General features: G+C 44.0%; 1 protein-coding gene and 1 long non-coding RNA gene across 2 annotated transcripts in view; both read right to left on the reverse strand.

The window, feature by feature from the left end:
* The window catches only part of KLHL14 (kelch like family member 14), a 55,983-nt gene extending 51,069 nt beyond the window's left edge, over positions 1-4,914 (reverse strand). Inside the window, exon 1 of the mRNA XM_053958820.1 lies at positions 3,977-4,914. Within this exon, the coding sequence (XP_053814795.1) occupies positions 3,977-4,914 (938 nt within the window). The remainder of the gene's footprint in view (positions 1-3,976) is intronic.
* Positions 4,915-9,781: 4,867 nt separating this feature from the next.
* Positions 9,782-11,041, reverse strand: LOC128799397 (uncharacterized). Its single transcript, XR_008434719.1, has 4 exons — positions 10,947-11,041; positions 10,772-10,854; positions 10,310-10,454; positions 9,782-9,891 (listed from the first exon to the last, which is right to left on the reverse strand). It is a non-coding gene; the product is annotated as an uncharacterized LOC128799397 (long non-coding RNA).
* Positions 11,042-17,352: the final 6,311 nt, after the last annotated feature.

Below are 17,352 nucleotides of genomic sequence, written 5' to 3' on the forward strand. Positions count from 1 at the left end.
GACCAGAATTTGCACTTCTAATCTCCCCAAGGTCTAGTAGTCCAGGGAACAAAAGTATAAAAAACCAGCTGGGTTTGTACATGCTGGGACTTTGCTGAAACCATAAAACAGCATGGGCAGGCTTAGCCTTCTTATCTCTTTGTCTCCTTATTTCCCCTCTTTTCTCTTGTGCGCTTTAATTCTGTATTTTCTGCCTAGGACTATTCCTATCTTATGTCAGTTGGTTGATCCCCCCATCCATTTTTCCTCCCCAAATCTGAAAAAGCTTTTCCAGAAACTGCAATACTCAGCTGCCATTGACAACAGATGCTGTTTCTACCAAGAGTTAGTGTTCCCCCTTTTGTTTCATTCCCTATCTTCTTTTTATCTGCCAGGGTCTTTTTTCTTTTGCTAGTTTCCTTTCCTGTCTGGTATCCTATTACATTTTTCTCCCTTCAAAACTATCCTTCTCTCATCTCTTGCCTCATTTGTACTGTCCTATTTCCACTACTTATATCCCATTTCTCCCCTGGGGTATCTCAACTCCTTTCTTTTTTCTGCATTTCCCCCTCTCTCCCAGTTTTACTTCCCTCAGTCCCCTCTGCCTTCAGGTATGCAGCTGTACTTGCTGCTCTGCCGGCAGATCCTGGGAGGGGCAGACCAGCCCAAACACCCTATGCTGGTGAGAGGAGCTGCAGGTGGTAATGTTCTATCCCCAAACTTTTAAAAAATTGAAAATACATACGGTATATTATATAAAATACATTATATTACACAATAAAACACAGAGACATTTTAATCAACTCAATACTCTGGTGAGGATCCGAGAGTCAAATAAATGTCCAGAATATGAACTTTCCTCTATGTAAATGCATCTTCTTCCCAGAACTACAGAAGATGATACAGCACAGAGCTACGTGTCTCTTTCAGGGACAGACAAACATAATTTAAGCCTAATGTTCAGGGTCACTCACCCCACTCCAAGTTGAAATCAAATATGATTTTTCCTAGTGACATCAAGACTGACTGTGTCTCCAGAGGCTTTAACCACAGCTTGTATGCTGAGGCCTTGGTGAGGTGAGGATCACTGAGCCAACAGTATTACTAACTTTGCTTAGAGTTGAGCATCTGATGAAATGTCAAATCAAAGCCAAAACACCTATCCCCTGTGGTGAAGTCCTAAACCTCAGAGTGCACAGCAAGGCTCATGAGTCAGGAACATAAATCCTCAACTTTTTAAATTCTGATAATTTAATTGTAGTATCTTGAAAATTAATACTACAAAAATACATCAGGACATTGAATCATTACCTTCTCTTAGGAAATTTCATGGAAAAACCCCTAGTCTCTCTGTAGGTAAATAGCGTTTTTCACTGCAGCACAAAAGACAACTCAGGTACTTCTAGCCCCAGCATCACTTGCACTGCAGGATCTGCATTTGTGGCACAAACATTATAAATACTTTTGCTCACAGAGCACAGACTGGCTCTTGTGAGCCCAAATCTCTTTTTTCTCCAGCCCTGATCACAGGATTAAGTTTATAGTTACATTTCAGAGGAGAATCAGCATATTTTGAGCTTCCCATTACATTTATTTCTATTAAGAAATAGTAGCCCTGATGCATATTTACTCCAAAGTGTGCATATGGATATGTAACATAGGTGCTTTTAAGTAGCTTGTTAAAAAAAAAAGTTCTTTTTAAAAATGTAGAAAAGTTATTGGCAAATTCTAACACTGAGTGCAATTCTCATTTCTTGAACATGCAGGAAGCAGGTGGCTATGGCATTGGGCTGCTTGCATTTCTCATCAACTGTACTGTGCAGGAGCTATTACACTGCACAAGTGGAACAGTTAATCTCTTTCTAAAGACATGTGCATCTTTGGCGAATGACCTTTCATTAAATTCCAAATTACCAAAGTCACCATTACTCACAGAAAAAAGTAATCAAAGTTTTGAAGTCTTTTTCTGTGTAATAATTTTTATGTATTTGCACATGTACTTCACTGTTAGTTACTTTTAAGATTTCCTTCTACAAATTACTAACTTAAGGAACTCTTTGCAGATTTTCTTCCTTAAAATTTTACTGAATGAATGTCAACCTGTTAAAATTGCTACTTTAGAAAAACTATGAGTAACAGAGAGGACAAATCTGGAAATCTTTGTAGTCTTGAATGTTTCTTTTTTTTCCCTCCTTCATACACTTAGGCAGCCTGGCAAAATCTTGAAGTGATTAAGATTCAAAGATGGGCCTTTGTGACCTTTATGAATTTCCAGGAATATCATCCAAGACCAAAAATGAAAATATAACAATTTCATTCTGCGTTAGTAAGTATTCCAACACCTCCAACACTTTAACATTTGGAGTAAGTTCTAATGCCTGCTTATAAATAAATCCGAACAGTTCTGCTCCCATTTCACTACCACTAAAGAACTCAATCAAGAGAGGCTAGTTCCAAGACTGTTATTAGACACACAGTAAAGTTGGGAAGGTGACAGCATGTTTTCACCCACTGTGGTTAAGGGTGTCTGAAATACCACTGTCTGCACAGACATGCAGACCTACTACAAATAAAAAGAGTAGCATTTGTGGTATTTGGAGTCTCCTGTAAGTCATTAAGTACAACTTAGACTCTCATCTACGACTGCCTAAAGTGCAATCCCTTTGTGTATGCTCCCACTTGCAGGGAAAGCCAGCTCCCAGCACCAGCAGTATCGGATTCTTGCAGCATCCATGACATTTGTAAGCATTCAGTGGTCAGAACACCACTACATATCCTTCAAATGACATGGACCACTGAAGCTGGAAAGGTATCTTCACTGAACCAAGCCGGCTGGTATCTCAGCAATCCACCAGGACACGAGCATCAGCTCGCCCCCAGTGGCGTGCAGAATCTTGCCCGAGGAGTTTGTGGGGTTTGCATTTTTGAAAGTCATCACTTTTGAGTGTTGAAGTGCAAAGGGTAGGCACCAACTTACGACAGTGGCATCTCAGAAATACTTTATGCTGCAAAATAGTTGTATTTGATGTTTTTGATTTCAGAGTGAGAATCAGTTAGACAACAAGGTGATAAGCATGACAGAACACTAACACAGTGAGCTAGCCAGAAATAATAAGAGGGCACACCATCTCCAAAGTTAAACCATCTGAGTAGTGTCCATTACATAAAGAATCCTCTGCATTAATGCTAATAGAGTGTATTATTTAAAATATTTATTAATGTACTAGTTTCTTTCTTGCTGCTGTCAAATAATTAGTAATATGCACCCATTAGTTAAAAAGCTTATAATAAGCTGAATAATACAAAGTGTGGTTTGATTTCTGTGCTACCACATCACTTTATTATACCAGCACTAGAAGATGGTATTATCTTTCCATCTGTGAATGAAGTACAAACATATTTTAAAAGAAGATAAATAAATTTTGTGTATATTTAATCCTTGTTAAACTACGTGCTGTGCATTCACTTCCTAACACCAACCTCATATTGTCAATCTTTGACATCGTGATTCATTACCTTATTAAATGAAAATAACTGACATGTCGTAGATATAAGGACTATGAAGTCACAAGTTTCCACGCACAAACAGGGACATCACCCCACCGTCAGCAACATCAGGTCGTGCATGGATGATGCAGTTATTTATGAAAATAACAGATGTAGGATTTGGCTATTACAGTTATAAGACGTAACTCCTTGCTAAGGAATAACACTGTGGCAGGAAAAAATTATTAATTATGGTCAAAAAATCCCCCCAAGCCCAGATTCCCAACGCGCGGATGGCCAGAGGGCCGAGGGGAGGGGACGAAAAGTTTGGTGGTGCAGGGGGCGGGCGGCTCGGCCCCGCCGCCGCCCCCCTCCAGCCGCTCCGGCCGCCGCGCCGCCCCCGGCCCCGCGGTGTCTGTGCCCGCCGGGACTCCCCGCTCCCGCAGCCCCCGCGGGCCGCAGCCGCCGAGGGGCGTCCGTGAGGGCAGCCCCCCTCCCCGCCGCCGCTCACCTGCTGGCCAGGCTCTGCCGGCAGTGCTGCCTGAAGGGCATCAGGTGGTAGTTCATGGCGTCCAGCAGCAGCTTCTGGCAGACGGGGTCGGTGCGCATGAAATCCACCGACTGGACCCGCTCCACCAGCTCCGGCGCCGGGATGAGGGCGAAGCGGAGGCGCTTCATCAGGTCCGGGGCGTACTGCATGCGGGTCTCCCGGTCGTGCTCCAGCCAGAGCACGGACATCTGGAAGAGCGCCAGCTCCGACTCGACGGGGGGGGGCAGCGAGTCGAGAAGGGCGCGCATCTCCTCGAAGTTGAGCAGCAGCACGTCCTCCACCAGGTACTTGTTGGCCAGCTTCTTGGTCTCCTCCAGGCCGTGCAGGGCGGCAATCTTGCACACCTGCTTGTAGTTCTGCACCGAGATCTGGTCGTTGAGGAACTGCACGCACAGCTTGGTGACCTGCGGGATGTGCAGGATCTTGCTGACCGACAGCACCTCCTCCACCGTGTCCAGCGAGAGGGTCACGTTGGCCGTGTACAGGTACTCCAGCACCAGCCGCAGCCCGATGGACGAGCAGCCCTGCAGCACCAGGTTGTTGATGGCCCGCGGGCTGGCCAGCAGCTTGTCCTCCGGGGAGGAGGATGGGGTGCCGGGCTCCTCCTGCGTCTGCGGCGGCGGCGGCTCCTTCGGCGGACCTCCCAGCCCGTCCTGGGCGGCCGGCCCCAGCCCCAGGGCGTGGGGGTGCCCGCCGCTCCCGCCGCCGCTGGAGAACAGGGATCGGAAGTACTGGGAGCAGGAGGCCAGCACGGCCTTGTGGCAGTGGAACTGCTGGCCCTGGGCCGTCAGGGTCACGTCGCAGAAGAGCTGCTTCCTCCACAGCAGGTTGAGGCCGTGCAGCAGGTTGTCGCTGTGGCTGGGGTCGAAGGTGGAGGTCCTGTCCCCGGATCTGGACATGGCGAGCGGCCTCCGGCACACCTGCCTTTTAAACCCTCCTCCAACCTGGGCAGAGGAGTGGGGAGGAGAACGGGGTGGGGGGACACACGGGACGACACAACAATAAACACAGAGCTTTAGAGGCCCGGAGGGCGCATCCCGGCTGTGTCCGCAAGGGTGGCGAGGGGCGCAGCCGGGGGACGGGCTCCCCTCTGCCCGCCGAGCCGAGCCGCCCCCCCGCCCGGGACACGGGCGGGCTCGGAGGGGCTGCAACTTGGGAGGGCCGGAGGAGATCTGGGGTTTTTTTTGCCTCTTCCCTCTTCACCCCCGCCCCCGTTTTCCTCCCTCCTCGGTGCCAACCGGGCAGTTCTCCAGGGGAGGAGCAAGGAAGCCGGGGACATTTTCAAAGCTGAGCCACCCCCTCCCAGGTTCCCCCCTCCCAAACACCCAAGCAATCAAACACACCCCAAATAACACCACCACCACCCCCCCCCCTCCCCCGCCCCCCAACTCCGCGACGCACAGAGAAACTACCAAGTGACTGAAACTCTGCCGGGCAGGCGAGCAGCCCTGCCGCCCCGCTCGCCGCCAGCCCCCGGTCCCCTCCGGCCCCTTTGGCAACTCGGCGGCGCCAGGACCCGCTTCCTCCCCGGGGGCGGCGTGCCCGGAGCGGGGGCTCCGGCACTGGCCGGGACCGAAGTTGAGCCCCACTGCTCGGCTCAGCGCGGGGGTTGCAATACTTCGCACCCCGGAGCGGGGACGGGGGGATGGAAGCGGCAGCCCCAGGCCCGGCGAGGGGCCGCCCGGCGCTGTCCTGCCCGGCTTGCTTCTCCTCGCAGCAGACGGCGCCGCGGCCGTAACTCCGGTAACTACGTGAAGTTCAAGTTGGGGGAAGGACGGGGGAGGCGGGAGCGGGCGGCAGGGAACGGGGCCATGCCCGGCGGCCCCCCGGTCCGGCCGGACCCCGCCGCGCCCCCCAGCCCCGGCCCGGGGAGGGGGGGTGGGCGAGGCTGCCCGGAGCCGCGGCCGCACCTGCGGAGGCTGCGCAACCGCCGACCCGCGCTGACCGCATCCCGCCCCGCGGAGCGCCGCCGCCGCTCTTCCTCCTCCTCCTCCTCCTCCTCAGCGGGATCCCGCCGAGACCTGCTCCTGCCATTGCAGCGCTCTCAGTCGCTTCTCGCCAATACTGGGCTTCCTCTGCCTCCCTTCACCCCCGCCTCGCCCCATTTATCGGCACAGCGAGGGGCTCCCTCCAGCCGCTACCCCTGCCCCGGCGCCGCTCAGCCCCGCTCCGCGCCCCGCCGGCGGCTACAGAAACCTCCCGGAGCCTCTCCCTTTAAGTGGACCCGGTCAATCCCCCCCTCCCCACCGCACACACACACACACGCATATATACATACATGCACACACATACACAGACACACACACTCCTCCTCTTCTCCCTCCCCTTCTTTCTTTCTCGTTTTGCCCATTTCTTGCAATCGGAGTTTATTCCGCAAACGCGTTCGTTACACAACTGCCCCCCCACCCCGCACACACAAACACCCCTTTCCTCTCCCCCAGCAACAAACAAATCAGGAGGCACTAGAAAATGCACGGAGACGGTTAGACACAAGGCCAGAAACTTACCTGCTCCACAACCAGCTGCCAAAGTAAAGGTTCACTTAAGCTCCCCCCCAAAAAAATCAATTGTCCTTCCTTTTTAAAGGTTTGCTCGCTCCTTCAAAAAAAAAAAAAAAAAAAAAAAAAAGATAAAAAAAGAAAAAAAAAGAAAAAAAAAAGGAGAGAAAGAAAGAAAGAAAAAAAAAACCTTCTGGTTCCCAACTCGGAGCAGTCACTCTTTACAATTTATTTTGTCGTACATCATTTGATCACCATGAATTAGCAACAGCAAGAAAATGTACGAGAGAGAGAGAAGGAGAGAGAGAGAAAGAGAGAGAGAGAGCGCAGAGCTTTCTGCAAGAGAAGAAGAAGAAAAAATGTACGTGTGACAAATTATGCTACCAAGAAACAACACATCATTATCCTTGGGCCTGGGGCTCAGTGAGTCGTAACGAGAGTAATAGGAAATCCACGGTTGGGGAGAGAAACGGTCGTGCATGGCCAGTGGAGAGAGACCATACAGGGGGATGGATGCTGGAGAGACTCGCAAAATTATGGCTCAAGGCTATTGTAAAAATTGTCGAGCGTAAATGACTGCGATTTCAAACATCTTTGGAAGAAAGAAGGGGAAAAAGCGAGCCCCCCCCACCCCCCCCCGCCTCCCTCCCTCTCGCTCTCCCTCTCTCTTCTCTCTCTCTATAAAGAACCGTCAAGTTTTAGTGCGCATTGCTAATTAGTCAATTTCTCTCTGCCTTCACAGGCTGGCGACTTTGCTGCTGAGCTGAAACTGCTAATTTCTGTGACCAGCTTTTTTCTTAGCTGTGATCTGGATGAATGAGTAGCTGTCTCACAGAGATGACAAAAATAAACTCTAATCCCCCCAAAAATTTCCACTACATCTTTCTCATGCATAGATTTATGATCTTCAAGGGCCCTGTGCAATATGCAAACTTTTTTGTGTGTGTGTGTTGGGGGGGGGCAGGGGGGGACTAAGTCTTGTATTCAGGTTGCACAGTATTTGTTTTGTATTTCTGCTCTCCCCCCACACCCCAGGAGTGATGAAAATAATGTCTGGTTTCAGTAGCCGATATATTGTCACCCCCCATCCCCTTGTATTCATATTATTGCTTTGACCGGATACATCCTCCTTCCTTGCAAGTATGATGAGGCTGGAGGGATGGAAGGGAGAGAAAGTGAGGCTACTAAATGGTGTTAGTGGTAAAACATTCCTTTTACATTTGTTCCCCTGCACTGTTCAAGATTTATGATCTTGTTTGAAGGCATATTTTCTCTATCATTTTTTCTGGTTAGACAACCGTCTCTGAACTTCACTGTCAGCTCTTCAACAGATAAGGGTTCAGAAGTCACATTTTTTTATTGGAAGATTAGCATATTGTCAGATTTGTCTTTCGGTTTCAAGACTTTGCAAAGCAGAAGCCTGAACCAAATGGCAGGAAAGCAGCTGCTATTTCTCAAACATAACCTTTCAACTTTCTGCCAGAGCTGATACCCTAGAAACGTGCATAGCACAGCCCATGGGTTGGGGCTTTGTTTTGGTTTTTGCTCCTTTATAGTTGTAAGAAGCAGAGGGAATTCTTATTTTAGACATTTTTGGCTTTTTCTTTCTACCAAGGGACATTTTGGTAGAGGACATGTTCTCCACACTTTATCTCATGATATATTGTACCCTCACATTTATAGCTCTGTTCTTCTGTTGTCAAACCTCCAATTGGAAAAAAAAAAAAAAAAAAAAAAAAAAAAGGTGGAATGGTGGAATGTATGCCCTTGAATGAAATGCACATGAAAGGAGACTGGAACAAGCTGGAACAAGCACTCACAGAAAGTTTTACCTGGTGTGAAAGCCTTGAGCCCCATCCCCTTTCACAGATGATGCTCAGGCTCCTGTTAATTAAAACACACACCAGGAGTGGGACTTAGAATGCCAGGTCTCATGGTCTTTCTCTTTGACTTGGCCAAGGATGCCAATGCATTTACAGAGCTGGAGTCAGATTGCTCAGGAATGCAAAGGACTGGAACTGAAAGGCATCAAGGCAGTTTTTGCTTTTATTTATTTTCTGGTGACCTTAATAAAGAAGTTCTGCCATACCTCTCTCTTTTTCCTAGCCAGATAGATCCCTTCCCCCTCCTTTGTATGTCAATTATTTCTGCAAGAAATTTCCAAGAGAGGTAAGGCAGCTGGTGTTGTGGTGCATGGTATTCTTCCCAAAATGACACCATCCTCTGCTGTTTCTAAAACCATGTTCTTTGATTTGCTCTCATTGTGGCTTCCTCTCTGCTGTATTCTGTTGGCCACACGATTTTGATCCTGTTGAGAGAAATGTGAATTACAAGATGCCTCCATTTTGATAGTAGCTGGTGTCTTCAGTGATGTGAGTAGATGAGTAGTATCATCAACTGTGGTAGATGGGAAGAATGATTTTTATATCACACTTTTTATGTTGAACTTTGCTGCCATAATGGCTGTAAATAAACCCCATGGGGTTTTTTATCAGTTTGCACTGACTGATGTGTCACACACACACACCCCCCATTGTAAGCTGCCAAAATACATCCTGGTAGCAAGTTTCTTGGACTAGCATACTGGTATGTTTTGCTTTTTAGTGAAAAGACCTGGTTAATTTTTATTTAACTTTGCTACACTAACTCGAGTTGAAATAAAGTTCAGTTTTAACTTATGTGTATGATTTGTGGAGACTTATGAATTACATTGTAGAAATATTTCCAAAAGTCCTGGGTATGGTATTTTCTCAATAGACTTAAATATTTTGAAGGGAAACTTCAAAGTTTCTAAGTTGGGTGGTTGATTTCAAAGTGAAAAATTAAAGTTCACTCTTTACTCATCTTACAGATGGCAGCTGTTGACAGAAAATACTATGTGCTTGCTTTCTTCTTCTGTTACTCCCAGACCTGCATCATGTAAGAATTATCTATTTTTTCTCTTTGGAGCAAAAGTAGATGTACTTGACACTTGGTTTAAGCAGAGTCTTCACATCTCTAATTTATTTACCTAAAACAGTCACAGGCTTCAGGGGAACCACTGGGAGCAAAAACCCTCTCCCTTGAGGCACTGAATACATAAGAACCCTGAAGCCTTCTCTGTCATAGCTATAGGGCTCTGCCCCTAAACTGAACTTCCAAAGAACAGTGGGCAGTGGCCCATGCTTTCATCTTTTCAAAGCCAGGGGTTTGGGGATGTTGTGCTTTTAGTCATCATCCTTTTCCTTAGCTCTTCCCCTCCCTGCAGATTCCTCAGTTTACCAAAGTCTGATTGCAGAGGCTAGTGATGGGGAGGTCAATACTACAAGATCCAAATCACATCTTGCCATTAAAGGAAGAGGTTCTGGTGCAGAAGACAGGCTAAAAGTCATTGAAGTCCTAGGGAAGAAACTCAGTAAATATACAAGCTAAATACATTTCAGTAAGATTAATTTTATAAAAAAAGAGAAATTTTGAATGCCTTTATTGTCTGTGCTTGTAATAAAAAAATATATCTCTGCACAACTGATGTTTTATGGGGGATTTTTTGCATGTTTTGTTGTGATATATACTGGTATCCTGGTACATTTCAGAAGTCAAGTTACATGCACAGTATCTTTATTATTAAGAACTGAAATAAGTATCAATTCTGAACACCTGCCCTTTTGTCATTGAGATTGCTGTCAGAAACAGAGCTTCAGTTGCCTCCCCTCTCTGGGGCACAGAATTTGCCTTCTGGCTTGCTGAACTCTCTCAACAGTCTGCATTTCTGCCACTGTTGCATTTCAAATGGCAGAACAGAGATTCTGGCACTCACCAGAGCTATGTGGATGTGGATGGGACCACAGGAAAATAAAGTTCTTTCCAAAGGCCTTCCAGAAAGGTAAAGACTACAGGTGGGCCAAGCTGGGCTAATTGTTTGGACAGATCTGAGCACACAGGTCCCTTTTGAGGTACAAGTGCTGCACAAATAGATGAACAAGAGCAGGACTAGCAGTTACCAATGACACTGCTATTCTTGCTGAACGTTGTTGTATAATCCACCCTTGAAGCTTCTGACATGGAAGTCTGCAAGCTCACACTTCTGAAGGCAGACTTGGCATCTCAGTGCACTGTTCCTGGAGTACAGATTAACTACTCACTCCATCACTGGTAGTCTCAGTGTAGGAGTAGGGCAGGAGAGGAAGATTTCAGGAGGCCGTGGTGGTGGTTGTTAGACCCACCCCCCAGAGTCTGGACATCTGGATTCCCACCACTGGCACACAGTGATTGTACTTACGCTGGCTTGCACACTTTATTTTAGCACCTGGGAACCATCCAAAGCTCCTATGTACCTTGCTGTTCTCTGAGGAAACTCTTTCCCTGGAAACCAAGGAGATGTGAGGCACTGCAAGGAGCTGGAAGGGCAAGAGAATAAAAAGTTGTCTTGAGTCTAATAATATAGATGTAACAACCTTGACCCAGGTGCATTCTTTAGTATCTCTATGCTTCAGTTAACAAATGCTAAAAAAGATTTTCATTAGTGCAGTCCAAGCCTCTCTCAGCCTGTGGTTCCTCAGCCCTGCTGAGCACATCTGCCCAGCTTCACACCCAGCTGGGTATTTTTGAATGTTTACTATCACAATTGTGATGCCAGTGGCTACTGTGTGACTGTAGACACTGGCACAACTGGGTCCTGAGGTGTCACAGGCATCCTGATTGCCTGTGAGGTGTCCTGGTTAATCCATGCTTGCCTAGTGCTTTGAGATTCCTCCAGGACTAGTGACTGGTTCTATTTATCTCACAGATATATTGTCAAGTGTTGTTTTTGTGCCTGAATGTAAAAAACCCAGAAATTTTACTGTAACAAAGAGTCATAATGCCATTAAGTATTCAGACTTTTGCCCTGTTTACCCAAAACTCTAGTGGGGGTGAACTGGGCACTGCTACATAGTACCCTAAATGAATGAACCTAAGAGGACTGAAAGGCAAGTTGTTCCTCCTCTCATAGTCCACAAAAAGGCAATAAAGTAAACGACATTAAAAAAAAAAGTCATTTAATGCAATGCTGTGCAATCAAGATGACATGAAAAAAGTTTGTAGAAAACCAGCTTCTTAAATATCAAAATATAAGGTATTTCCTCTGAAAGAGTTATTAAAATAACTTAGGGGGGAGGCAGAACTCAGAACTGTTAAAAGAAGCAGCTAAGCTTGGGGAAATTGCAATCTAAGAGCAAGGTGGATTAAGCAAATCCTTCTGTACAGAACCATGCTACAGCTAGGAACCCTCTAACCATCACTTGGAAAAGCTTACGCTCTGGGACTCGATTTTCAGGCATATAATACGAGCTTTAGTGATTGTGCCTGCACTGTACTCCCAATTAAGGGATACTCTCTTGTGCTTAAGTCCATTTCTGTTCAGGAAAGCATTTAAGCATTTCTTAAACCATATTCTTAAGTACTCTCTTGAAAGGGAATGCCTTCCTGTTGTGGGATATGTGTCTACATTGCTAGTCAGTTTGGCTGAGTTTTCCCAGCTTGGTGCACACAGGACTCATTGCAAAACTAAGAGGAGGATACATTGGTGGCAAGTGACACTGCTGATTTCTCCAAAGTCACAGTCAGGCTTTGTAAGTGTTACATCCCAGTTGCTTGGTTTCTCGAGGCAGTGTTTTGAGACACATGGGGGAAAGGGCAAGCTTCAGAGCAACAGGAACTAACTGGATTGCAGTGGCTAGAGTACATTTTTGTGCTGAAGAAATATATAAGCCATAGGTTTATTGTGACTCTCATAAGCCCCAAAAGAACACTATCAGTTTTTAAGGGAGAGAGGAGTTGCAAAAAATTTTTTAAATCCCTTTCAAGCAAAATGTGCTGACAAAGAATTTTGTTCTCCATAAGTCTAAGTGCTCTGGGGACAGAAATCTTTCCTGTAGTGCTCCATTTTAACTGTCCCAGGATTGTCTTCTCCCTTTGGATGTGGCAGAGAGGACTCACTGGACATCCAGTACTTCATGTGGAAGTAATGATGTGAAATAAACTGTTTGACCACCAAGTGCTTATTCATTAAAATTTTTGGGGACATATGTATAAAAAATAAAAGGAAAGGTGAGTTAAGACTTCTGGTTTCCACTCAGTTTTCTCCATCTTTGTAAGACAAAACAGAGCACCTTCTGACCTGGCTGCTTGTAGACTAGGGCTGTGCTTAAATAGTAGAGTCTTGCTCTGCTGCAGAGCAGAAGGTGATCTCTCTTGATCTCTCTGTGGAGATCATGTGTCATTGCTTTCTCAGTAACCAGACTTAGCACCACTGTGAAACAGTGAATGTGCTGCTTCTCCCCTTCCCCAGATTGTATTTTTAAACTCAAAACCTCATAATTCAAATTAGTTTGCTGAGACAAACAATGCAAACACAAAACATAGGGCTTCATGAGATTAAAAACAGGTAATCTTTAACTTTATGTAGTCAGTGAAGGTCAAGCATTATTCCCCTAATTGGTGTTGACCCTCACTAGCTGGTGAGGGTGATTTTGGTGAAATCTAACAATGGCTCCAGCTAGCTACTCAGATAAACAAGTCCTCTGTCTTGTTTCTACCAGGTCCAACTGCAAAATAGCTACCTGAGGTTGGTGTAGCATTGTAAAAATACCATTTTTTTTTTTCTTTGGTCAGGGATTATATAAATTTGGTATGAGATAATTGGGGGGGGGGTGGAAATTATGAGAAAGAAAAGAATGCCTTTCCTTTGCTCAGGTGAAATTGTATCCAGCTCTCTCTGGCACAAATCTGGCCCAGGCAGCAGAAACCAAGAAGAAGTCATCACTGAAAGGCTGGCAGGGCTCTGTGTGTCACCAGCCAGCTCTTTCAGCCCAGCATCTAGTTCACATAATAAAAATATCCTTATATTTGGCTCTGAGTGACATTGCCTTGGAATAAAAGCAGATCATCTATGGTCTGCTTTGTCAGGAAGGATATGCCAGCCATTCACAGCTGGAAATTGAAGATTTCCATAGTGTCAAATGGGAAAAGTGAGGCAATCAACAGTAGCTCCATTTCTGTTGTACCAGAGGATGAAGAGAAGACTATAGTTTTCTCGGATATCAACGAGCTCATCCATGAGCCCTGTATCGAAGGTTAAAAAAGCAGGTGTGAAGGTAGATATCATTAATTCTAAAAAAAATGGTGATGAAATAGAACAAAGCAATATTTGATGTCAGAGCCCAGTCATGAGAATTGAATTTTTTTTTTTTTCCTTAGGCTCAAGTTGCCTGGGTGATTTTCAGGTACCTATTATTCACAAGATAACATCTTCCTGTCTGCCCAATGCCTCATATTCATTTATGCTAAGATATAAGTAAACATCACAAAAATTCTAGAGCTGAGAAATAACACTGGAGAAAAAAGAAAAAAGGCAATTTTAACTTTATTTGGATACAGCTCTTCAGCAGACAGTTCATTGCTGGTATAAAGAGACAGTCCTGGTGGACCCAGTGGCTGCTCACACAAGCTGTTAATCTGGCCCACTTTTATTTTACATATGATAAAACTGGGAGACAAGCAAAATGAATAACATCCTTTGTGGAGAATTTTTTTTTTTTCAAATTAGACATATTTTAGTTACAAAAGATTGCAAAGCTGTTCAAAATAACAAAAACTTAGGATTTCTGTGCTGCTTGTCTCAAGAATAGCTATGATGATGATTTAAAAAGAACCAGATTAAAAGGAAATTCATTTTTTGCTCCTTGGCTTTGGTTTCAGACCTGAATGGATTTTAAGTGCCAAGTGACAAACCCTTTAAAATTGGGTTAACAATGGAAATTCTGTCTTTTTTTAAGCCACTGTGGCACTACTGTAACATCCAGGCTTTTTCACAGACTCAGGTCCACTGTCAAGGACTCCCAGTGACAGACACCCAGACTAAAACTAGGGCAGTGACCTGAGTTATTTTGGAAGTTACAGCTCAACATACTAGATTTCATGCAGTAGTTCTGATGACAAAAATGAATTTACCACATGGAATCTCACAACATATTGTGCGGTAACTCAGAAAATAACTTGGGCTACCATTGCAAATATATATATTTATATAAAATACACATTAACAGCATTTATAGACACTGATCTATTAAGTCATTTTCCTACACTACCTTCAGACCTTTTGTCTGAAGCAGAAAAACCATCATTAAAGCTATGGTTTGCCAGACAATTACTTTGTCAAATCTCAAGAAATTGCATAATAAATTGTATACATGCATCAAACATGAACAGCAGAGGGGTATAACAAGCTGTGTATTTCCAGTCCACTTGCTCTTTCATCTAAACAGTAGCTGTTGTTTTGAAGAGTAATCCTATGTTCTTTTCAAGGCACAAAATGTACATATACATTTATCTATCAAACTAAGTAGAAATAATTGAAACACTTAATATGCACAGTAATAAAGAAATGCATGAACAACTTCATTATTAATGTATATTGATTATTTATGTTTTCAAATAGTCAAATGTAGCTACTAATATTTTATCATGTTAGTCTATATGTGCATTTTGGCTTTACCTGTTTATTGGCAAGTTTACTATCCACATTATGGGTATTTTTATTGCTGTACACTCATTTGCTATGCGCATAACTGAGGTCAGTTTACGAACTGACTAGTGTTTACTCAATTTGATTACTATGTAACATTGCTGAGACTATTCTCCCTTTGGAAAATTAACTGTACAAGGAAGCCCAGTAAATCTTTACTTAAAAATTCCAAACTTTAGATTGATTTCAGCAGTGGGTCTGTATTGATCTAAAAAGCTTTGCGTTCCTAACTAAAAACTAATCTTTATTTCACCCTTTAGTGACTGCAGCCATAAATATGTTCACTCATACTGGAGTTTAGTGGATTAATGGTTATTGGAGATTGTGGCTTCCAACTGGGGTTGGTAAACCTTAACCTTTGGAGGACAACAGGAAGGCATTTACCCCTTGTCATCTGTAATAGCTGGGTCCCCTTCTGACAGTTACCTGGGTGTTAAAGAGGAGGCAGAGCAGGGATAGGAATTAAAGTACTAGTGGCTCACTTTATCTACCAATCACTCGTTATACTGACCACTGTATCCTGATGCAAAGACGTGGAAATGAAACAATTTGTTTAATCCGTGATAACAGAACTCTGAAATTTCCAAGCACTAGAATTAGTTGTTCCTCAAAATTAATGAACAGAAGTCTTGTGTCTCCTTTCATTTCACCATATTTGTGGGAGATATTTAATGTGATTCAGGACTGATCTTTCTCACTGTCTCTGACAGAAGATTTTCAAAGGCAGCTGGTAGGAGACATTGCCTTACATTCCACTGCAGTGACTTACTAGTTACTATCCCAAACATAATTACACTAATTGTTATAAAAACCATAATTGCAATAATGACTTGCAGTAGGGTTTATTCCAGAATGTCATGTTCAGAAATAGATGTCAATTAGCACTTAAGTTATGAACAAGCCATCCCTACAAAACTTTAATTCACTCAAGTCAGTTTAAGTAACTCAAAAAAAGCATTGTGAGGGTAGAAATTATTCCCACATGTAAGGACTGAAAGATCTGCCCTAACTTTTCATTAAAGAGAATAATGATTATTGAGAACATAAAAAAATTATTTCATTAGCAATACAGAGAAGGTTTCATTGGAACACGAAATATACAAAATGGTAGATGTCAAGTGATTATATTAACAGACACAATTCAATATCCATTGTTCCAGAAAATATACTGAGCTTAAAAGAGAGATTTCTTCTGCAAGAAATATTGACTCGAGCCTGCCTAAATTTAAGGGAGAGATTTATTTTTCATAAGCAGGTACCATCTTGTGGGTGTCATTTCTATAATTATTCCCATTTGAGAGCATAAGGGATACTGGTGTCAAAAAGGGTGCCTGGTTTTTGGAAACTGATCTTATTTTAAAACCTTTCTTTCTATTTCTATTAATTCTTCTATTTTTGCAAATCAAATTCCCAGGAAGGGAGATAGCTTTTGTAATAACATAGAATTGCAGTTGCTGGCAGCTGTTGCAAATGATTCCAGGCAATTTACGTCCCTTGAGACATTTTCCCAACATCAAGGTAATCAGGGCCAGTGGGATATAATCTGGGAACAGTTTTAACAATGAGTTTCCCATCCTGGACCAAAAAACACAGTCCCAGTGGAGGTGGAGGTTGCCTGTTGTGCCTTGACATACACTCCTAACACTTAGCTGTAGATTTTGCATCTGTTATGTTTATCAAACTAAGAGTGGTGACTCAAATATTTAAACAAAGGTAACAAGACTGTGGGAATACCAGACATCTGCTAATCAAAATGTTGCCCTTATTCTAACATTTCATTTGTTTTAGTGTTCATCTTCCTTCAGTTTTCTCTGACCCATCTCACAGATTCAGATTGCTTCAGATTTTAATCAAGAAGGTCAAATTGCCCAAAAGGGGTGCATGGGGTGTGGCCCCGCTGTTTGCTGTGCTCATATCAGATGGAAATAGGATTTCTGGGGGTCTTTTACAAGCTTTGGCTATCAGCAACAAACACTGTGGCTTTGTGAAAATAATCTCAATTTTATTAATAACAAAGCATTGGCTTTCTGAAGTGTGTAGGTTTCTTGAAATCTTTGATGATCTGGACTGAAATTTGCTATCCCTTAGTTGGCAAAACAAGCCTTAAACTGGAGACAATGGAAAGAACAGAGGGTCCTGCTGCAAGAGGTTGAGGGGGGAAAAATCCATCTCTGTTCCCCCTTCAAGCATGCAAGGAGAGTGTACACAAAATGATGGCTGTTAAGATTATCCTAAAAACATTAGCTCATTAACGGTCCCTAAAAGATTTGTGCCATATAAATAAAGCCACAGTAATT

This window comes from Vidua chalybeata, chromosome 1 (assembly GCF_026979565.1).
Source record: "Vidua chalybeata isolate OUT-0048 chromosome 1, bVidCha1 merged haplotype, whole genome shotgun sequence".
NCBI classification, from domain to species: domain Eukaryota; kingdom Metazoa; phylum Chordata; class Aves; order Passeriformes; family Viduidae; genus Vidua; species Vidua chalybeata.